The following is a 24,658-nucleotide window of genomic DNA, read 5'->3' as shown; positions in this document are numbered from 1 at the left end:
TTTATTAGGAGTCTTCATCTGTACACTGAAAAGCAATTTCAGAAAAAAATTTAAAGTTGTAGTAGCTTCAGTTGGATAAAAGGTTTTCCTTTATCAGTATTAACCAACAACATTCTGACAACATTCCCAAACCTTTTAGTAAATAGAGCAGTTGGAGAAGGTACAGGTTCACTGATTTTTAAATGGAATTTGTGAAAAATTTAAAGCTTAAAATAATAGAAAAAAGTAGCGTGACTCTATCCTTTTCATTCAAGAAGTGATCCTTGAGGTGGGAGAAAATAATGGATTTTTTTCAAAGTCTTTACTTCCATGGTACTCAAGCAAAAAGTTGAAGAGCAGCTTACATTCAGTGAGTTCTCTTTACACTCTTTTACATTGAGGGGACTAAAAAAAATTGTAAATGTGGTCAGTGAATCACTATATTTGCAAAATCACAGGAAAGCAGAAGTACTAATATACTTCTAAACTTTTAGAAGGAATAAAAGGTGAAATCTCATCAATAGTGTGATATTGAGCCCTGGTAAAATTCTAGGGCTCAGTGTTTATTGAGTTATTAAACAGATGACTTGGGAGCACTTAGAAAAGAAAATCATAATAATTAAGAACTAGTCTTTTACTAAGAACAAGTCCTGCCAAGCCTTTTTAGGTTTTAATAAAATTTTAATACACAGGCAGATGAATAGGCTATTGTGGTCTCAGTATAATCTCTTTTCAACAAGATGTTTTTCATTCTTATAAACAAAATGAATTACTGAACATCAGATGATAATAGTGATTTAGAATTAATTGGATTTAGAATCAATTGAACACGTTTCCAGGGAGCATTAATGATTGTATTGATAACAACTTGGAGGATGTGTTTAGAAGGTGAGTTATAGAATCTCTCCTTGACCCTGACCTAATCTGTATTTCTATTAATAATGGTAATGAAGCTATGTGTGTTCATCATATTTGTATTTAACACCAAGCTGAGATCCATTAAACAAACATTAAAGTACCTTTTATGTAGTAGTTCTGTTATCTCATCTTTCTTCCAAAATCATTTCTTTCTTGTTTTTTATCCTAGTGTAAAGCACAGAAAGCAATAACCCTAAAAGACACATACACACAAAAAATAGCTAAATTGGACTATTAAAATTTTAAACTTCTCCTCATCAAAAAACACCATTAAGAAAACGAATAAGCATGCCACAGAGTAGAAAATATTTGTAAAACATTTATCTCACAAAGGAAGGGTATCAGAGATATGTGAAGAACTCCCACACGACTCAGTAATAGATTTTTTGTTCATGCCTTTCATCAAGTTGAGGATGTATTTTATTCCTGGTTTGCTGAAAGTTTTAAGTCATGAATAGATATTGAATGTTGTCAAATGCTTTTTTCTATATTGAAATTATCATAGTTTTTCCCTTTTTTCTGTTGATTTGTCACATTTTATTGATTGATTTTCATATGCTAAAGTAACCTTTCATTCCTAGGATAAATACTATTTGGTCATGATATTTACTTTCCTTTTTTATCTTTTTTTAGTTACTAGAATTGATTTTCTAATATTTTATTAAGTATTTTTGCATCTATGTTCATGAGGGATGGTGGACTATACTTTGTTTTTGTAATGTCTTTGTCGGGTTTTGCTTTTTTTTTTTTTTTTTTTGAGATGAAGTTTCTCTCTGTTGCCCCGGCTGGAATGTGGTGGTGTGATCTCAGCTCACTGCAACCTCCACCTCCCGGGTTCAAGTGATTCTGTTGCCTTAGCCTCCCGAGTTGCTGGGACTACAGGTGCACGCCACCACGCCGGGGTAATTTTTGTATTTTTAGTAGAGACAGTGTTTCACCATGTTGGCCAGCCTGGTCTTGAACTCCTGACCTCAGGTAATCCACCTGCCTTGACCTCCCAAAGTGCTGGGATTACAGGCGAGAGAAGTTTTGCTATTAAGTATTGTACTGGCCTCTTAAAATCAGATAGGAAGTATTTTCTCCTGCTCCATTTTCTGAGAAAGTTTTTGTAGAATTGGTATTCTTCCTTAAAAATGATAGAATTCACCAGTGAACTGTCTTAAGTCTGAAGTTTTTCCTTGCTGTTTTGAGGGCTGTTTTTTTTTTTTTCCCAACAAATTTAGTTTCCTTAATAGGTATAGGGCAATTCAGATTTTGTTTCATCTTGTGATAGTTTTGTTAAATTGTATTTTTAAAGAAATTTCTGTCATCTAACTTGAATTTTTTGGTGTAACATTGTTTATCCTAACTTTTTACTTAGCTGTTTCTCACACTGAGGTAATAAACCCCTATAAGGCAGAGATTATTGTATTCTTGGTATTTGCATAATACTGTACACTAAAAACAAATAATGACACTGATTCTTAGCTTTATCTCATCCTTTATCCTTATAAAGGATTTATATTTATTTATCTTGTATACTTTGTCTATTTATTTATCTTGTATATATTTTTATGAGTTCCTTCAAATTTTCTGAATAAGAATTTATTCTTAATTTCATGAAGCACCTTTTTGATAGGCAAACATTCCTTTAAGTCTTGCTTTCACTGAAGTAGGCTTTTAAGCAATAGTATATGCCAGATACTCTATTTATCCTTGCTGCTGTTAGGTATTACTTACTCCTAAGTGTGATTTAGTCTGTTTTCATTCTACTGTTGAATTTTTGTTTTTTTCAGTAGGGGACCGTAGTTACTACCCAGCAGAGTTATATTTTGAAATATTGCGATATTAGAAAAGCATATTATACATGGCAGTCATCAAACAGGCAGTGTATTTTGGTCTGAGTCTTTTGAAAGATTATTAAGCAGCATTACACACATGAAGAAAAATGGTACAAACAACTGATTTTTGTTTCTGAAAGATTAACAAGACTGATTTTTAAAAGCTGATAGATAGTTCTCTCAATTTTGCTTGAAAAGATTTAGCTAACATTAAGAGAATAATTTTGTAAGCCCCACATTTTCATGTCAGATACCACTTCCTCTGTGAAATTTCTTCTCCTTTTGATGTACGGCAAATTTGTAGCTTACTGGTCTGTACTTTTATAGTATGTTGTATATGTTTTTATTATAGCATATTTCACCTTATATTGAAAATGTTCATCTTTCTTAGAAGACTGCTTATTGAGAGCAGAGACCATATGTGCTATTTAATCATTTGTATTTTTTAGCACAATGATAAGCATAGTATCTATTGGGTAAATACTCTGCATTCTTATGCAATTAATGCATTAAAATGTTATAAAATAGGCTGTTGTGTTGGCTTACTAGAAATACAAGAATTCTTTTTCTCTCAAACAGCGTGCAGTTAAAAAATTTATTATGCTAACATCCAACCAAAATGTACCAGTGTTTCTTATTGATCCTTTGATATTGGAATTGATTAATAAGAACTTTGAACAAGTCAAAAATACTTCTCAAGGCTCCATTTCACAATGCACATTTTTCTGTGTTCCAAGAGACTTTACTGCATTTGCACTGCAGTATCACCTATGGAAGAATGAGGTAAGTGATTTGCTTTCAGATAATGGAATGTCTCTCTTTTTACAAAATAGTATGGGTTTAGGCTGGTTTAAAATGCAAAACATTAAAAAATTTCCTAAAACACTTTATAAATTGTATCAGGAATATTTTCAGCTATAAATAACAATACAACTAATCACTAAGGCAAACAGGGGATTTCTTTTTCTTATATAATGAGAAGTTAAAAGGTTAGTGGCTATTGATATTAGTTTAGCTAGCCACTGATGTCAGGACTTGTGTCTCTGAAATTCTTTATTCATTTACCTCATTATCACAGGATAGCTGTCATAGCTCCAGATATCATATCCATGTTCACAACAGGAAGATGAGAGGAAAGATTCTGCTTTTTTGCTGGGGGACGTCTTCTCAATATCAGTATTTTTAGGTCATTTCTGTTGAACTGTTTGGTATCTCATAGAAAAAGCCTACAAGGCTTATTTTTACAAAGAATATTTTATAATGTCCCTTTATTTTCCCCAAATGAAGTTCATAGAAATTACAACCCTCCTATATACATAATTCCCCAAATCAGTATAATGCATTAACTATAATATAACCTAGAAATAAAAGGAAATGGTATGTATTTCAGTGTGCAGATGTTCCAGAATGACTATACTAGAAGGCGTAATAAAGTAATTCCGATGCTTGTATTTAGAAGTAGGATCACAGAATGTGTTAGCTACAAATATAAACTCATATTATGAATGATATTGTTGGCAATATGATTTTCCAAATTAGCGCACAAGTTTCCAACAACAAAAAAGTAAAATTGTTTCTCCGTTGACGTGACTATTGTATTCCTGAGAAATAAAGGCTCAGACAATTATAAACAAATTTTTCACTACGTGATTATCTGACAGGACATTTGAAATTACATAGTACACAGGATAGATTTTCATATTTTGGATTGTAGGATGTCTAGTGTTCTTGGCCTAGGACTCTAAATGCCAGTTTATTATCATGATAAACCAAAAATATCCCCACAAATTTCTAAAATGTCTGTTGGGTGCAGTCCCACTTGCCTTGAGAATCACTATTTTAGAAGAAGGGGAATATGCCACCATTGGCAAAACTGATACTACCTTAGTCAGAGGAAGAAGCAAAAGCTCAGCCGTACCCAGAATCAGCACATGGGTTCAAGTTTATTCTTTGTTTGTTTGAGACGGAATCTTGCTGTGTCACCCAGGCTGGAGTGCAGTGGTGCAATCTCTGCTCACTGCAACCTCCGTCTCCCGGGCTCAAGGGATTCTCCTGCCTCAGCCTCCTGAGTAGCTGGGATTACAGGTGCGTGCCACCACACCCAGCTAATTTTTGTTTTTGTTTTTTTTTTTTTTTAGTAGGGACAGGTTTTCACCATATTGGCCAGGCTGGTCTTGAACTCCTGACCTCAAATGATCCACCCGCCTTAGCCTCCCAAAAATTTATCCTTTTGCACATGTGACATCCTGCTATTCAAGAGATTCAAGAGCCCTTGGATAGTCCCCCCCAAAACTTCCCCCAATGTGGAACTAATCAGATTGTTAGATCTAATAATGAAAGGCTCCATTTGCATGTGAGTTTTCTGTGTTAATGCCATTACCATAAAGTGAGCAGACCTCTGCCAGGGCAACTGGGAGTGGACTTTTGCAGCACAACCTTGACCTAGGCCTTTACACCAATTGGTCAGATCAACTATTTTGTTCTTTACTTATCTTGTTGATAGTTATAAGAAAGCAAACCATATCATAATTCTGCCTATTTTGTCTGTCAGTCTTTCCTCCTATAACCCAAGGTCACATTCCTCTCAAGTTCTGGCCGCCTTTTAAATATTTCCTGAATTTATCAGCTGATAATGCCTTTCTTTTATTTTATTCAGTAGTGTCTTTCTCTGAATTGGCTACCCTCACCCTCAGTCAGTGCTTTCTACTTCTTAGGTGTACCAAGAAAGAAAAGGGAAAAAGGGAATATTACAGTTGGTAATGAAACAATTGATTTTGGAAAATGAAGCTTGTCTTACAGTATGTTTGTTTACTTTCTAATGATTTACATTATGATGATGTTCTATTATGGTAGTATTTTAAGATGCTGGGATGTAAACTCTGAGATGAAAGAACTACTTTTTTGAAGTACTTTTGAAGATAAAGGTTATTAAAAGTTAAATTAAGAATTACAAGTTTAATTTTAAGTGCTGTCCTTAAATCAACATTTACTTTATAGAAACTAACCAGAAAACACTGATATGAGCATTCTCATTCCAAGGAAGGGATTTGTATTAATTTTCATAAAGAGAGTGTTTTTTTTTTTTTGGGACAGGGTCTCACTCTGTCACCCAGGCTTGAGTGCAGTGGCACGATCTTGGCTCACTGCAGCCTTGACCTCTCAGGTTCAAGTGATCCTCCTGGCTCAGACCCCCAAGTAGCTGGGACTACAGGTGCATGCCACCACACCCCAGCTAATTTTTTTTGGTATTTTTTGTAGAGACAGAGTTTCACCATGTTGCCCAGGCTGGTCTCAAACTCGTGAGCTCAAGTGATCTGCCTGCCTCAGCCTCCCAAAGCGCTAGGATTACAGGGGCGAGGCACAGAGCCCAACCCATAAAGAGAGTCTTTGGCTGTGTCTTTCCTGCTACATACTTTGTATTTTTGCTACTTTCTTTTTTTCTCCCACCACTACCTTCTGCCCATCACCTTCATTTAAAAATTTTCTTACAGAGCAGATTAGCACAAAAATATGGCTCAAGTTCAATGTAAGAATCACTTTTGTTTTGCTACTAGTATTTGGCTTTAAATATTCCATGTTTAAATGTTTTTTCTTGATGTTTGATGCTTCTTTGGTTCTAGGAAGGCTGGTTTCGGATAGCTGAGAATATGGGATTTCAGTGCCTAAAGATTGAGAGTAAAGATCCCCGGCTAGACGGGATAGACTCACTTTCTGGAACGGAAATCCCCCTGCACTATATCTGCAAACTGGCCACTCATGCGATCCACTTGGTAGTCTTCCATGAGAGGAGTGGCAACTACCTCTGGCACGGCCACTTGAGACTTAAAGAACACATTGACAGGAAATTTGTTCCTTTCCGAAAGTTACAGTTTGGTCGTTATCCAGGAGCTTTTGACAGGTAAGTTCAGAGTCAAAAGGTGAAATGTGAAATGAGTGGTGTTCAGTCATAATTCTTGCAGTGTTTTTACATTTGAGTATTGAAATCTAATATATAATTTATATAAGTATTTATAGTAACATTGTTCTTAATGCCTCCAAATTAGAAGCAAACCAAATGTCCTTCAACAATAAAAGGATTGGCTGGGCCCTGTGACTCATGCACATAATCCCAGCACTTTGGGAGGCCGAGGCGGGCGGATTACCTGAGGTCAGGAGTTCCAGACCAGCCTGGCCAATGTGGTGAAACCTCATCTCTACAAAAAATACAAAAATTATCCGTGCATTATGGCAAGTGCCTGTAATCCCAGCTACTGGGGAGGCTGAGGCAGGAGAATTGCTTGAGCCCTGGAGGCGGAGGTTGCAGTGAGCCAAGATTGTGATACTGCACTCTAGCCTGGGCAACAGAGCAAGACTCTGTCTCAAAAAAAAAGAAACAAAAAACAACAACTATAAAGGGATAAATAATTTTTGATATATATATATTCATACAATGAAATATTACACAGCAGGGAAAAATAAACTAGAGTTCTTTGCACATTGTGGATGAATCCTGCAATGCTGAATGACACAAGGCACAAAAGAATCCAAATTATATTATTACTTTTATAAAAAATTCAAACACCTGCTAAATTATGTTCATAGATGTATACCCTTACAGTAAAAGTATTAAGAAGGCTAAGCAAGAGGTACCAAAAAAGACTAGATAGAGGACACAGAGAACTACAGGGAAGCTGGAAGAATTTTATTTCTGTGGTGGAGACTTTGGTATTTACTTTAAAATTCATTATTTTGTGCCTTTATGTTATGCACTTTCCTGTATATTTTTTAAAACCATATGCAATAATTTATCTTTGGCTATTGCAATAATAAAAATGTTTCTTGTGAGAAACAGTTATTTGAAGGAACTCATGTAAAATTTGATTAGGTTTAGTTTGTAATGTTAACAATTACAGGACTAAAAACATTCTTGAAGTTATACTTGGAGTATGAAGTTTCTAACCTAGAATTATCCCTTTTATTCTCCTTTTGAAATCAGCAATAATGATATTACAGTCTACTTTGAATAGCAGAATCTGATGTAAAGGTAGCAGTAAATATTTGTAAGGATTTTCACATTAAAAACTCCTTCTTAGCAGCTTCCAGTGAGATAATTCTTATCTGTTACGCTTGAGAAGTGTAAGAGTATGTTTATTCTTGCCTTCTTTAAAATATATATATATATATATGTTTTCTCTCTGTCTTTCTATCTGGAACCATGTGAGATTGCCGCCTTGTTAGTACTTAAAGTCACATATTTGAGAATGACTGAAAAAGGTATTCAAAACTGAAGTCTTCTGTATTTTTTTTGTGTATTGAAAGTCAAAATTTTCTTAAGCAAGCCGTATTTTCAAAATGAAATGACCAAAAAAAAAAAAAAAAATGAGTAGAGATGGAGAAAAATACTTTGTTTTTATTATTGACTTCTCTTATTTTAATCAAAAATTTTAGTACTCACTGTTCTCTTACCACTTTTTTGCATGTTTCTTTCTTATTCTGTATTTCGAATAACCTTCTTTAGGGAGACATTATCTTTTAGTTTTTTAAAGCTTTGCAAATTTATTTCAAAGTTTAATAACTCAGTAAGGTTCAAAATTGTCAATTACTTATTAAATATAAATGTGTAGCAATAGATAAAAGCTATCTCTACATTGTACAATTTTATATGAATAGGAATGGAAAACTCTCAAATAATATTTTTAGAGTATGGGATCCGAAATACATAAGATAGATTTGCAGATTAGCATTTTACCCATTAATGAGATTCTCAGGCCATTGTAATTAACTTGTGTGACTTAAGTGTTAAAAACATTTACTTCTCTAAAAGTAAACTGATAATTAAAAATTATGTCATAAAACTTTTGTTTCTGCTTAAAATGCCAAAGTGTATATGAACAAGTACAACTATATTAATACATAAATACATTAACTAAAATAATTAAAACTCAACTGTTTGAGGTCAGATTTTTCAAGGTCTTATTAAAATTGCTAATTGATATCTGATATAATTGATGAAACTATGCTTGATGTTTAGGTATTTTGCTAATGTTTGATATTTGTAAGGGGCTGCCAGTATTCTGGGTTAAATCCTTTTAATAAATCTTTTAAAAATTATTTATTATTATTATTTTTTAAAATTTTACTTTAAGTAGTGGGATACATCTACTGAACGTGCAGGTTTGTTACATAGGTATACATGTGCCATGGTAGTTTGCTGCACGTGTCAACCTGTTATCTAGGTTTTAAGCTCTGCATGCATTAGGTATTTGTCCTAATGGTCTCCCTCCCCTTTTCCCTGACCCCTCATTAATAAATCTTAACTTTTGTTTTCAGGCCAGAGTTACAGCAAGTTACTGTTGATGGACTGGAAGTTCTCATTCCAAAGGATCCAATGCACTTTGTAGAAGAAGTGCCACACTCTAGGTTTATTGAGTGTAGATATAAAGAAGCTCGAGCATTCTTTCAGGTTAGAGACAACCAAATGTGTACTTTTAAATTAAAGAAAATGTTGGGATTATTTTTAATATTTGAGGGTGGGAAGATGAAGGGGCTTATGGAAAATAGAAAAGTAAACATCCTTTTTTGATATGTCTCTTTTCTTCTAGATTGTTTTCTTTCAGTTTTTTAAAAAGTAGATTAAAAATTAACCTTAAGAAACTATTTCCTAAGTCAATAGGTTGATATTTATTTATTTATTTTTTCTTTTTTTATTTTATTTTTATTTTTATTTATTTATTTATTTATTTTTAAAATTTATTTATTATTATTATACTGTAAGTTGTAGGGTACATGTGCATAACGTGCAGGTTTGTTACATATGTATACTTGTGCCTTGTTGGTGTGCTGCACCCATCAACTCGTCATTTACATCAGGTATAACTCCCAATGCAATCCCTCCCCCCTCCCCCCTCCCCATGATAGGCCCCGGTGTGTGATGTTCCCCTTCCTGAGTCCAAGTGATCTCATTGTTCAGTTCCCACCTATGAGTGAGAACATGCGGTGTTTGGTTTTCTGTTCTTGTGATAGTTTGCTAAGAATGATGGATTCCAGCTGCATCCATGTCCCTACAAAGGACACAAACTCATCCTTTTTTATGGCTGCATAGTATTCCATGGTGTATATATGCCACATTTTCTTAATCCAATCTGTCACTGATGGACATTTGGGTTGATTCCAAGTCTTTGCTATTGTGAATAGTGCTGCAATAAACATACGTGTGCATGTGTCTTTATAGCAGCATAATTTATAATCCTTTGGGTATATACCCAGTAATGGGATGGCTGGGTCATATGGTACATCTAGTTCTAGATCCTTGAGGAATCGCCATACTGTTTTCCATAATGGTTGAACTAGTTTACAATCCCACCAACAGTGTAAAAGTGTTCCTATTTCTCCACATCCTCTCCAGCACCTGTTGTTTCCTGACTTTTGAATGATCGCCATTCTAACTGGTGTGAGATGGTATCTCATTGTGGTTTTGATTTGCATTTCTCTGATGGCCAGTGATGATGAGCATTTTTTCATGTGTTTGTTGGCTGTATGAATGTCTTCTTTTGAGAAATGTCTATTCATATCCTTTGCCCACTTTTTGATGGGGTTGTTTGTTTTTTTCTTGTAAATTTGTTTGAGTTCTTTGTAGATTCTGGATATTAGCCCTTTGTCAGATGAGTAGATTGCAAAAATTTTCTCCCATTCTGTAGGTTGCCTGTTCACTCTGATGGTAGTTTCTTTTGCTGTGCAGAAGCTCTTTAGTTTAATGAGATCCCATTTGTCAATTTTGGCTTTTGCTGCCGTTGCTTTTGGTGTTTTAGACATGAAGTCTTTGCCCATGCCTATGTCCTGAATGGTACTACCTAGGTTTTCCTCTAGGATTTTTATGGTATTAGGTCTAACATTTAAGTCTCTAATCCATCTTGAATTAATTTTCGTATAAGGAGTAAGGAAAGGATCCAGTTTCAGCTTTCTACTTATGGCTAGCCAATTTTCCCAGCACCATTTATTAAATAGGGAATCCTTTCCCCATTTCTTGTTTCTCTCAGGTTTGTCAAAGATCAGATGGCTGTAGATGTGTGGTATTATTTCTGAGGACTCTGTTCTGTTCCATTGGTCTATATCTCTGTTTTGGTACCAGTACCATGCTGTTTTGGTTACTGTAGCCTTGTAGTATAGTTTGAAGTCAGGTAGTGTGATGCCTCCAGCTTTGTTCTTTTGACTTAGGATTGTCTTGGAGATGCGGGCTCTTTTTTGGTTCCATATGAACTTTAAAGCAGTTTTTTCCAATTCTGTGAAGAAACTCATTGGTAGCTTGATGGGGATGGCATTGAATCTATAAATTACCTTGGGCAGTATGGCCATTTTCACGATATTGATTCTTCCTATCCATGAGCATGGTATGTTCTTCCATTTGTTTGTGTCCTCTTTTATTTCACTGAGCAGTGGTTTGTAGTTCTCCTTGAAGAGGTCCTTTACATCCCTTGTAAGTTGGATTACTAGGTATTTTATTCTCTTTGAAGCAATTGTGAATGGAAGTTCATTCATGATTTGGCTCTCTGTTTGTCTGTTACTGGTGTATAAGAATGCTTGTGATTTTTGCACATTAATTTTGTATCCTGAGACTTTGCTGAAGTTGCTTATCAGCTTAAGGAGATTTTGGGCCGAGGCAGTGGGGTTTTCTAAATATACAATCATGTCATCTGCAAACAGGGACAATTTGACTTCTTCTTTTCCTAACTGAATACCCTTGATTTCTTTCTCTTGCCTGATTGCCCTAGCCAGAACTTCCAACACTATGTTGAATAGGAGTGGTGAGAGAGGGCATCCCTGTCTTGTGCCAGTTTTCAAAGGGAATTTTTCCAGTTTTTGCCCATTCAGTATGATATTGACTGTGGGTTTCTCATAAATAGCTCTTATGATTTTGAGGTACGTTCCATCAATACCGAATTTATTGAGCGTTTTTAGCATGAAGGGCTGTTGAATTTTGTCAAAAGCCTTTTCTGCATCTATTGAAATAATCATGTGGTTCTTATCTTTGGTTCTGTTTATATGCTGGATTATGTTTATTGATTTGCGAATGTTGAACCAGCCTTGCATCCCAGGGATGAAGCCCACTTGATCATGGTGGATAAGCTTTTTGATGTGTTGCTGAATCCGGTTTGCCAGTATTTTACTGAGGATTTTTGCATCGATGTTCATCAGGGATATTGGTCTAAAATTCTCTTTTTTTGTTGTATCTCTGCCAGGCTTTGGTATCAGGATGATGTTGGCCTCATAAAATGAGTTAGGGAGGATTCCCTCTTTTTCTATTGATTGGAATAGTTTCAGAAGGAATGGTACCAACTCCTCCTTGTACCTCTGGTAGAATTCAGCTGTGAATCCATCTGGTCCTGGACTTTTTTTGGTTGGTAGGCTATTAATTGTTGCCTCAATTTCAGAGCCTGCTATTGGTCTATTCAGGGATTCAACTTCTTCCTGGTTTAGTCTTGGAAGAGTGTAAGTGTCCAGGAAATTATCCATTTCTTCTAGATTTTCCAGTTTATTTGCGTAGAGGTGTTTATAGTATTCTCTGATGGTAGTTTGTATTTCTGTGGGGTCGGTGGTGATATCCCCTTTATCATTTTTAATTGTGTCGATTTGATTCTTCTCTCTTTTCTTCTTTATTAGTCTTGCTAGTGGTCTATCAATTTTGTTGATCTTTTCAAAAAACCAACTCCTGGATTCATTGATTTTTTGGAGGGTTTTTTGTGTCTCTATCTCCTTCAGTTCTGCTCTGATCTTAGTTATTTCTTGCCTTCTGCTAGCTTTTGAATGTGTTTGCTCTTGCTTCTCTAGTTCTTTTAATTGCGATGTTAGAGTGTCAATTTTAGATCTTTCCTGCTTTCTCTTGTGGGCATTTAGTGCTATAAATTTCCCTCTACACACTGCTTTAAATGTGTCCCAGAGATTCTGGTATGTTGTATCTTTGTTCTCATTGGTTTCAAAGAACATCTTTATTTCTGCCTTCATTTCGTTATGTACCCAGTAGTCATTCAGGAGCAGGTTGTTCAGTTTCCATGTAGTTGAGCGGTTTTGATTGAGTTTCTTAGTCCTGAGTTCTAGTTTGATTGCACTGTGGTCTGAGAGACAGTTTGTTATAATTTCTGTTCTTGCACATTTGCTGAGGAGTGCTTTACTTCCAATTACGTGGTCAATTTTGGAGTAAGTACGATGTGGTGCTGAGAAGAATGTATATTCTGTTGATTTGGGGTGGAGAGTTCTATAGATGTCTATTAGGTCTGCTTGCTGCAGAGATGAGTTCAATTCCTGGATATCCTTGTTCACTTTCTGTCTCGTTGATCTGTCTAATGTTGACAGTGGAGTGTTGAAGTCTCCCATTATTATTGTATGGGAGTCTAAGTCTCTTTGTAAGTCTCTAAGGACTTGCTTTATGAATCTGGGTGCTCCTGTATTGGGTGCATATATATTTAGGATAGTTAGCTCTTCCTGTTGAATTGATCCCTTTACCATTATGTAATGGCCTTCTTTGTCTCTTTTGATCTTTGATGGTTTAAAGTCTGTTTTATCAGAGACTAGTATTGCAACCCCCGCTTTTTTTTGTTCTCCATTTGCTTGGTAAATCTTCCTCCATCCCTTTATTTTGAGCCTATGTATGTCTCTGCGTGTGAGATGGGTCTCCTGAATACAGCAGACTGATGGGTCTTGACTCTTTATCCAGTTTGCCAGTCTGTGTCTCTTAATTGGAGCATTTAGTCCATTTACATTTAAGGTTAATATTGTTATGTGTGAACTTGATCCTGCCATTATGATATTAACTGGTTATTTTGCTCGTTAGTTGATGCAGTTTCTTCCTAGCCTCGATGGTCTTTACATTTTGGCATGTTTTTGAGATGGCTGGTACCGGTTGTTCCTTTCCATGTTTAGTGCTTCCTTCAGGGTCTCTTGTAAGGCAGGCCTAGTGGTGACAAAATCTCTAAGCATTTGCTTATCTGTAAAGGATTGTATTTCTCCTTCACTTATGAAACTTAGTTTGGCTGGATATGAAATTCTGGGTTTAAAATTCTTTTCTTTAAGAATGTTGAATATTGGCCCCCACTCTCTTCTGGCTTGGAGAGTTTCTGCCGAGAGATCTGCTGTGAGTCTGATGGGCTTCCCTTTGTGGGTAACCCGACCTTTCTCTCTGGCTGCCCTTAAGATTTTTTCCTTCATTTCAACTTTGGTGAATCTGGCAATTATGTGTCTTGGAGTTGCTCTTCTCGAGGAGTATCTTTGTGGCGTTCTCTGTATTTCCTGGATTTGAATGTTGGCCTGCCCTACTAGGTTGGGGAAGTTCTCCTGGATGATATCCTGAAGAGTGTTTTCCAACTTGGTTCCATTTTCCCCCTCACTTTCAGGCACCCCAATCAGACGTAGATTTGGTCTTTTTACATAATCCCATACTTCTTGCAGGCTTTGTTCATTTCTTTTTCTTCTTTTTTCTTTTGGTTTCTCTTCTCGCTTCATTTCATTCATTTGATCCTCAATCGCTGATACTCTTTCTTCCAGTTGATCGAGTCGGTTACTGAAGCTTGTGCATTTGTCACGTATTTCTCGTGTCATGGTTTTCATCTCTTTCATTTCGTTTAGGACTTTCTCTGCATAACTTTAATAGATTTAGCACTGGCTTCTGCCTTGAGTTAAGATAGCCCATTGACTTTGTAAAAAGTGGTGTATTCTCAGTCCAAGTAGGATAAAGCCACTATAGAAGATGGACTATGTAGATTTAGAAAAGACTTCATGAAAATACAGTTTGTTTCAGCATTGGCATTGAATATGATTTTTTTTTGCGTTTATGAAGGTTTTTGAAGATAAATGCTACACAAAGACCAAGTGCTTTTAAAACTTTATTCTCTTACTGCAGCTTTCAATTCAATACACATTTATTGTGTTCCCCTGGCTTCTGGCCCTGGGGATATAAAAATGATTTTGAGAGGCATGAAAGTTCAGCTCTAAGAGATGACATGAAACACAGAGATACAGTGAAAACAGGCAAATTTACAGTGGCGTTTTGGTACCCGAATTCTTTCACTTGCCCTTTATTTTCTGGGGTTCCCTGCCAAGAAAGCTGTATCCATGAGGGATATAAAAATGAAGTATGTTACTGTCAAGTGCCCAAGACCCACAAATCTGAGGTTTCTCTAATCCAGTGTACTGGCACCTAAAGCCGAGTGGCACCTAAACCCAAGTGGGCCTTCCTAGCCCTGTTTCCTTAAGTCGTTGTGGAGCTGTGAAATTTATGCAGCCAGCCTCATGAATAAAAAGCTGAAAAACCACATGCATGGGTGGGCCTACTCTAGTAGAAAAGTGCTGCCTGACATATGCCTACCACATAATAACAGGTACTAGAAGAGATGGAGTTTTGTGCTTAAACTTGACCGCTCTTCCTGTCCTAAGGGAGTTTGCTGTGGTTGTCATGTCTATTATAGCAATTATCACAGTGAATTATGAATATCTGTCTCGTCCTCTTACCAAATTTTATGAACTGCTTGATAACAGGAGTGTTCTTTTATTTACCTGTGTTGGCCCAGTATCTACTGTACCTGGCACAAAGAAAAGCTCCAGTAGGGTCAGTTTTCAAATTAAAGTGAACATACATGTATTTGAACACTTGATGGCGCCAAACAGTCTTAAATGTAATGCTTTGGTGTAAAACAAGCAATGAATTAATCTAATAGATCTCATAAACCAGCCTCCTGTCTTTTTTAAAAATAATTTTTAAAAAACACTTTTAAATACATAAAAGCTGCAAGTACAGTCCCAATAGCTTTTTTTTTTTTCCTGAACCACTTGGGAGTAAGATGTTGACCAGATGTCCCACAACTTCAAAAAATTTAGTATTTTTTAAAACAGGGGAACATTCTCTACATGCCCTGATATGAAAGCTAGGAAATTAACATGTACATTTTTACCATTTAATCCCTATTCAAGTTTTGTCAGTTGTCCCAGTAATAACCTTTGTAATAAAAGGATTCAATTCAAAATCACACGTTGTCTTAATTTTCCTGTCTCCTTAGTCTTCTTCTGTCTGGGACAGTTTCTCAGTTCTTTTATTACTTTCATGACTAATACTTCTGAAGATTACAAGCCAGATGTTTTGTGCAGTGTCCTTCATTTGGGGTTTGTCTGGGGGTTCCTCATGTTAGATTTAGGTTATACTTCTTTAGAAGGTATAGAAGTGGTGCTGTGCTCTCATTACATCTCACTGGGCACTGCATAATTTTGATTTGTCCCATTACTGTTGATATTCACATTGTTCACCTGATTAAAGTGCTATCTGAAACTTCATATCTTTACCACTATGAAGTTTCTGGTTTTTTCCTTTATAATAATAAGCGTCTGGCAAGAAGTTACTTTAAAACTATGTAAATATTGTTTTCCTCATTACATTTTCAATTTACTTGTTCATATCAATATAAATTCATGGTTTCCTATTTTACCCTATAGGTTATAGTCCATTATTTTCATTATGTATTTTGATCTTCAGATTGTTCCATATTTGGCCAGTAGAAACTCCTTCACAATGCTGTGTCTTTTTACTTGTCTCCATTATTTTTTGAACACTTTATTACTTTTTGGCACTATAAGATATTCTGGGTTCATCTTATAATTTTCCTGCCTCCACCCTGGGATCAGCCATTTCTTTAAGTCCTGTTTCCTTTTAGAAGCCAAGATCTGGATGCCAGGTGTACCCATTGCTATTTGGGTTTTGCTGCAGAAAGTTTCTCTCAGTGGACGAGGGTAGGGTGTGTATGTCTGTGTGTATTTATTTCTGTATCTATGTATTGAAACCTCTGAATTCACATTGATATCTCCAGTCCAAAGTTCCAATTAAACAACAGAGTTCATTTCCATATTTGCGACTCCCTTCTCAAATCCTGAGAAACCTGACTCCCATTGTCCTTAATGTTTACTTGTTCAGTCGCCCTGTATGTAACCAGTCTTCCAACACGTGTCCTCCCCTTCCTGCCCCCACCACGTGGCTGTTCTTACCCTACCTGGGCACTGCTATACCCTGCTGGACTGCACCCAGGTAGAGGCACTCTTCTTACCCTGTTCGGGCTCTGACTTCCCACACCTGGCTGCTCTTCTGCAGAGAGGCTCTTCTCACCCTGCTTGGGCTCTGACTCCCCACCCTGGACACTCTCCTGCCCTCTTCATGTGGGTGCTCTCATTACGTACCCAGGCTCTGACACCCCATATCGGGCTATCCCTTTGCACAAAAACCTTTCTTGCTCTGCCGCATCTAATGGTTTTAGTATCGAATAGTTCAGGAAGAGAGGGAGACTTTATTTACTTTTAATTATTTTCTCAATCTACCATGAAGTTCAAAAACTAGAATAGTATACATTTTCCTGAATTTGATTTTGTTTTAGCAAAAACCATCACAAGATAATTAATGAGCTCCAGCCTGTTGAATATCAGTGAAAAACCAAAAGGAAAGTTGGAAATACCTGTACATCTGGCCTAGGAATATCTAGTTAGCAACATTCTTGTTTTACTTCTACTAATTTGCTCTAAGATTTTGGGTGATTTTCTGAGCCTTGCTTTCCTCATCTACAATAAAAGTTGGTGCCTTCTGTCATCTTATTCTTTGATACAAGATTTGTGCTTTTGGATTCCAGGATTCTTCTTGGGCTTTGTGTCCCCATTCATTGGCTGAACAGGAAAAATCAAACATGATATTTAAATTAGGATATTAATTTTGTCTTTTTTTTTTAGAGGTATAGTAATCCTGAGATTTGTACTCGGGATTTATTTTTATTGGTTTACTTATTTATTTTATTTTTAACTTTTAAGTTCAGGGGTACAAGTGCAAGTTTGTTACATAGGTAAACTTGTGTTGTGGGGGTTAGTTGTACAGATTATTTCACCACCCAAGTATTAGGCCTAGTACCTATTAGTTATTTTTCCTGATCCTCTCTCTCCTCCCACCCTCCAAAAGGACCTACTGTGTGTTGTTCCCCTCTATGTGTCCATGTGTTCTCATCATTTAGCTCCCACTTATAAGTGAGAATACGAAGTATTTGGTTTTCTGTTCCTGTGTTAGTTTGCTAGAGATAATGGCCTTCAGCTCCATCCATGTCCCTGCAAATAACATGATCTTGTTTATGGCTGCATAGTATTCCATGGTGTATATATACTACATTTTCTTTATCTAGTCTGTCATTGATGAGCATTTAGATTGATTCCATGCCTTTGCTATTGTGAATAGTGCTGCAGGGAACACATATGTATGTGTCTTTATAATAGAATGCATGATTTATATTCCTTTCAGTATATGCCTGATAATGGAATTGTTGGTTCAAACGGTATTTCTGTCTTTAGGTCATTGAGGAATCATCACACTGTCTTCCACAATGGTTGAACAAATTTACACTCCCACCAACCATGTATAAGTGTTCCTTTTTCTCCACAACCTCACCAATATCTGGGATTTTTTATTTTATTTTATTATTATTTTTTTTACTTGTTATAGTAGCCATTCTGATTGGTATTAGATAGTATCTTATTGTTTTTTATTGCATTTTCTAATGATCAGTGATGTTGAACTTTTTTCATATGATTGTTAGCCACATGTATGTCTTTTGAAAAGTGTCTATTTGTGTCCTTTGCCCACTTTTTAATGGGGTTGTTTGGTTTTTTTCTTGTAAATTTGTTTAAGTTCCTGATAGATGCTGGATATTAGACCTAATATCTATGGTTTGCAAACCATAGTTTGCAAAAATGTTCTCCCATTCCGTAGGTTATCTGTTTACTCTGTTGATAGTTTCTTTTGCTATGCAGAAGCATTTTATTTTAATTAGATCCTATTTGTCAGTTTGCTTTTGTTGCAATTTATTTTGGCCTGTGCCTATTTTTGCCTGTGCCTATGTCCTAAATGGTATTGCCTAGGTTGTCTTCCAGGGTTTTTATAGTTTTGGGTTTTACATTTAAGTCTTTAATCTATCTTGTGCAGGATATTTTTAAATGAAAAAAAAAGTATGTATACTAAAATGTTTAAATTTTGTAACAGATGTTTAAGGTATATAGCTGTATGCATGTATGCACTTTAACACATACAAGGATCAGTTCTAAGAAATGGAATTTCGGGCCGGGTGCCATGACTCATGCCTGTAATCCTAGTACTTTGGGAGGCCGAGGTGGCTGGATTGCCTGAGCTCAGGAGTTTGAGACCTCCCTGGACAACATGGCGAAACCCTGGCTCTACAAAAAATAAAAAAATTAGCTGGACATGGTGGTGTGCACTTGTAATCCCGGCTACTTGGGAGGCTGAGGTAGAAGAATCACTTGAACCCACGAGGTGGAGGTTGCAGCGAGCCAAGATCATGCCAGTGCATTCCAGCCTGGGCAACAGAGCGAGAAGACTTTGTCTCCAAAAAAAAAAAAGAGAAATGGAGTTTCTGAGAGTGTCAATGTTAGGAAAAGTAGATTGGGGTGGGAATATGTCCATATGGCGGCAGTACCAGCAAGAGGTAACTATCAGACCTGATGTTTTTGTAGAGCACGAATTTTTCATATCTGCTTTTTAATCCTTTCAGTCACTCTGTATAATAAGGCAAGGATTATCTTAACAGGTAAGAAAATTGATCTTTCAAGATGTCAGTAACACAGTCGTCGTTGGTTGAGCATGGACTAAATCCTAGGTCTCCACCTCTTAACTCCAGGCTTTTCCTACTACAACAAGCATTAGAACATGTATCTCTCATTCCAGTCATTTATTGTAAGAGCATTTATGGCTTTGAGGAAAGGGATGTATTCAAAATGAAGGGATCGTGTGTAATTTGTGTATTCTGTAGACAATGACTTATCTGTAAGAAATTCTTCTTACTGAAGGTAGGGTACTTTTTGCTTAAGTATAGTCCATCAGGAATCTATATTCTTGCCTACTATATTGTAAAAGAATTACAGGATATTTTAGGATGTTGCAGGCCTGGGAGGGGCTTAGTCAATCATTTATTCATTTGCCCATTCATTAGTATGTGTTTTTCAGACATTATTTGCCAGGCATCATTCTAAACCTGTAGATATAGTGATGAAGAGATGTTGTACTTGCCCTCAGGGAACCATCTTTACAGTCTAGTGGAGGGAATATCAAATAAAATTGATGATTAAGATTAAATCTGTTATGAATTATAGTAAAAGTATTTACAAGTGGTAACTATCATAAGCTTGTTAAGGAAAAAGATAATTCATTTGTCTTTGTATATCTAGAACCAAACATAATTCTTTGTTCTACAAATGTTGAATAGAAACACTTCCTGAATAGGAACATTGGAAAAATAAATACATACGTCTTCCTGGGACAATCAGAGAGTGTTTTGCAGAGGTTGGAGCTGAGAGTTGAAAGATTTTATTGGTCAGGGCCATATCAGACAAAGGAAACAATAGGTGTGGAGGCTTGAAAAGTTGTGGTATATTTGAGGAGTTACAAGTTATTGTGGTATATTTGGGGGTTTACAAGTTGTAAAATGAAGTGTGAGGAGAGTGCAGATGAGGCTGGATCCCAGTAGTCAGGAACAAGAACACAGTGTTTATGTCCACCAGGACAAGAAGTTTAGATTTTGTCCCATAGGTAGCGAAGCATCACTGTAGAATTTAGAGTGCTTTCCTCAGCTCCAGAACACTCTAAAAATGAAGAGAATCAGAAAACCAAGATGAGTAAATGGTATCTATGGCCTTACAATCTGCAAGACATTTTTCTCCTTTAATCTTCACAGCTGTCCTACGAAGTATAATAATTATCTTTAAACAAAAATGAGAAAATTAGACATAGGAGAGATTTGTTTATTCTTACATTATTTCATTCATTCAACAAGTATTCAGACAGTACTCTACCCACTGGAGATATAATGATAAAATGAATTCACTTTCCTTATAGAAAGTGAAGATGATGTGCATATGATTACAGCTAAAAAGAAGTATGCTAGATTTGATAATCTGATTCAAAATCTCAGGCTCTTTCTACTATACTACACAGTCTCTAAAGACCAATAGAATCACTGAATGGTGAAAACATTATTAAATTCATTTTGTTTCAGCTCTGTTTGTAGCTCTCATAATTAGCCTTATTTTTATCCTGACTGTCCAGCTACTAAATTGCAATGTAGAGGAGGGAACTGATAAAAGGATGTCTCAGCCTTTGGGAATCCTGGTTCTATTCTTTCCCTTTTAATTTACCTCTCCAAGAATCTACTCTTAACGTGTTCATTTTAATGTGGGACAAACAAGTAACTATAAAATGTGGTTTTTATAATAGAAAAAAGATTATATGGGGTTAGTTTTATTTTTTTTCTCTTCTCTTTTTCTTTCTTTTTTTTTTTTTTTTTGAGACTGTCTCATTCTGTCACCCAGGCTGGAGTATAGTGGTGTGATCTTGGCTTGCTGCAACCTCCACCTCCCAGGTTCAAGTGATTCTCTTGCCTCAGCCTCTTGAGTAGCTGGAACTACAGGCATGGTCCACCACTCTCAGCTAATTTTTGTGTTTTTAGTAGAGATGGGCTTTGCCATGTGGGCCAGGCTGGTCTTGAACTCCTGACCCCAAGTGATCCACCTGCCTTGGCCTCTCAAAGTTCTGGGATTACAGGCATGAGCCACTGTACCCAGCCTGGGGTTAATTTTCAAATTTAATTCAGATGCCACAGAAAGATTCCTAGCAATTTAGAAATGGCTGTAATAGCTGACGATTTATTATATCTGTAGCAGTACCTTGATGATAACACTGTGGAAGCCATGGCCTTTCGGAAGAGTGCAAAGGAATTACTGCAACTAGCAGCGAAAACATTAAACAAATTGGGAGTACCATTCTGGCTGAGCAGTGGAACTTGTCTAGGTAAAATTCTTACGACTTTCCATTTGTCTTTTTGTCATTTTTGTCCTCTCACTTTAGGGATTTCTACTTGAGATGACAAAATATTAGTGATATTTGAAGGGTCATATGTATAGACAGAATAAACATGAGTGCATGCAGCAAGGATCTATTGATTTCCTTAAAGAAATTAATTTGAGAATTATAAAAAAGAATGTTAGAAAGGCCATGTTTGTGTTTACTAAAATTTATAAATAATATGTATAAAATTTATATCAGAACATGTAGACTATACAATAGTCCCCCCTTATCCATGGGCAATACATTCCAAGACCACCAGTGGATGCCTGAAGTCTTCGATAGTACTGAGCCCTATATATGCTTTTTCCCTATACATACATACCTATGATGATGTTTAATTTATAAATTAGGCACAGTAAGAGATGAACAACAATAAATAATAATAAAATGGAACAGTTTTAACAATACTATAATAAAAGTTGTGTGAGTGTGATCTCTCTGTCTCTCAGAATATCTTATTTTACTGTGCTCACTGTTCTTCTTATGATAGTGTGAGATGATAAAATGCCTACATGATGAGATGAAGGGAGATGAAGGATGTAGTCATTATGATGTAGTGTTAGTCTACTATTGAAAACTTCCTGGGCAAATCAAGGAATGTTTCGCAGAGGCTAGATCTGAGCCCTGAAAGATTTGATTTAACACTTCTGAATTATTTCTGGAATTTACCATTTAATATCTTCAGACTGTGGTTGACCACAGGTAACTGAAACTGCTAAAAGCGAAACCACGGATATGGGGGGACTACTACAGTTGATTCTCAGATGATCCTTAAATTAGCATTTTATTAGCATTTTATTATTTCTATCCCAAAGATTGTTTATTGCCTTTTTTAATAATTATAAAAAACCCTCTATTTCGTTACTTCTATACCATACAAAGAGCTTGCATCGCACCAAATGTTTCTAATGAGAGGAACATTGAAGGGCGTGTTGTAAGGTCTTCCATCAACCTTTCCTAGGTCGTTGGTAGTATCACTAACTAGACATCACTGTTCATCTGACATGGACATACAGACTTTTCTTAAGCAAGTTGCTATTAGAATCTGTGAATGATTTCTGGGTCTCTGTCCACTGTCCATTAAATCAAACTTCTTTGGAATTTAGAATTATTTAGAATCTTAAATTTTGTTTTGTTTTTATTTGTTGTCTCTTGATTATCATGATAGTTAATTATAGCTGTATTTTCTTTTTCTTTATAATAACCATATCTGTACAAAAGTTAATTCAACTCCTGCCTTTATAGGGATAGGGTTGCCATCCAATTTATTGTTCAATTCAAGAGTCTTAGAGTGAAAGGAAGCACCATTAATAATTGTGTTGGTACAACAGACATAAACTGGAATATATGGTTATCCTATCTATTAGCCTTTGTTGAAAATTTACATAGTTCTTCCTGCCAAGTAGCTTACCACTAGAATAAGCCAAAAAAAAAAAAAAAAAAAGGTACATCTCACACGTCTATGTGATATTTGCTTTAAGGTTTAAGTTTTTAGAAACAAGATTGTTTTATAATGTGTGTCATCAAAGACACTTCATAGTCATTTGACATGATTTGTTTTGAGTTTTTAGTCCCATGGTTTTCTTGACTTAAGGGTACTTATGAGGGAGTTGTATTAGATGATATTTAAGAAAACTTCTATTTTTAATTGTTTATAATTCTTTAATAGAATTATTTTAGAATTTCAAGCAATATTAACCAATAGCAATGCCTATAAGGATAATCGTAATCATTTATTTACTTTTGAAAGAATTGGAATGAAATGATTAGAAAGATCATAGGAGACCCAGGAGTCTTTAATAATATTAAGGTGTATGTTTTATTTCTTCAAAACAATGCTATAGCAATGAATTAAGAGCACATACATGGTAAACACTTAGAAATAATCATTTGGCAGTGTGTTGAAAATTGAAGCTGCTACTGCTTTTTTTTTTCCACATGGCCAATCAGGTAGTCTCTGTTGAGAGCTACAAATTATTCGTCAAGAAAAATATATTGGTTAAGCAAAAGAATTAAATATTTTTTGCATATCTTAACAGCCCCCTCTATCACTAGAGATTAATGATTAAACATTCTCATCAGCAAGTTAGTATTATTAAAGCTAATGGTTTATTCAGAAACTAAAATATATCATGAAAGTTTTTGAAAAAGCTGAGAGTGCTCAGACAGTAAAAATAGATACATAGATAGATAGAAGGTTCAGGTGACTGCTCAAACAAAGTCATTTAGTTTGAGATTTAATTTTTAAAAAATAATTTTGGTAAAGCACCTTAAGTCTAATCCTGGGAAATAAAATCCATTCTGTAGCCCCAGCCACTCGAGAGGCCAAGGCAGGAGGGTCATGTGAGCCAGGAGTTTGCGTACAGCCTGGGCAATATAGTGAGGCTCTGTCTCTTTAAAAAAAAAAAAAAAAAAAAAAATCCTTGTTACAAATATAATTTGTTATAATAACTAATTTTTTCCAAACCTAAATTTTGTTAAAAAAAATTTAATCTTCTTTTTAGGATGGTATCGACAATGCAACATTATTCCTTATAGCAAAGATGTCGACCTAGGAATTTTTATACAAGATTACAAATCTGATATTATTTTAGCATTTCAGGATGCAGGACTTCCGCTCAAACACAAATTTGGGAAGGTCAGTAACAAAAGTCGGCTTCATTTCATAAATAACATATCTCAATTGTAAAGTTTATATTAAGTAACTCAGATATGGGTAAGAATGCTACATACATAATTTTATCACTCAGTATTGACTAGAATGAGTTCAGCAGAAGCCTGTTACCACCTGTAATTTCTGCAGTATCTAGGCAAAAGCAAGAAAATCTGGCTTTCTATTGGGTTGGTGCAAAAGTAATTGTGGTTTTTGCCATTACTTTTGCAGCAACTAACAATAATGAGAAAAGAAGGATCTTGAACTCTAATAGGTGAATGTATTGCTATTATATTAGGCAACAATGTAATATAAAATCAATATAATATATAATATACAATTAATATAATAAGTAAAAATCCCACCCACCGTACCTGAAGTTACATTGTTTCT

General features: G+C 35.6%; 1 protein-coding gene across 2 annotated transcripts in view; it reads left to right on the top strand.

Annotated features, from left to right (window-relative positions):
• FKTN (fukutin) overlaps nt 1-24,658 on the top strand; it is a 70,906-nt gene that overhangs the window by 20,087 nt on the left and 26,161 nt on the right. For both annotated transcript variants that reach the window (XM_025360771.1, XM_025360770.1), the window contains exons 5-9: nt 3,297-3,500; nt 6,338-6,615; nt 9,027-9,159; nt 21,426-21,555; nt 24,117-24,250. In XM_025360771.1, the coding sequence (XP_025216556.1) occupies nt 3,297-3,500; nt 6,338-6,615; nt 9,027-9,159; nt 21,426-21,555; nt 24,117-24,250 (879 nt within the window). The remainder of the gene's footprint in view (nt 1-3,296; nt 3,501-6,337; nt 6,616-9,026; nt 9,160-21,425; nt 21,556-24,116; nt 24,251-24,658) is intronic.

This window comes from Theropithecus gelada, chromosome 15, assembly GCF_003255815.1.
Source record: "Theropithecus gelada isolate Dixy chromosome 15, Tgel_1.0, whole genome shotgun sequence".
Lineage (NCBI taxonomy): Eukaryota > Metazoa > Chordata > Mammalia > Primates > Cercopithecidae > Theropithecus > Theropithecus gelada.
Note: the sequence above shows the minus strand (reverse complement) of the source record. Positions and strands in the feature narration are given on the sequence as shown.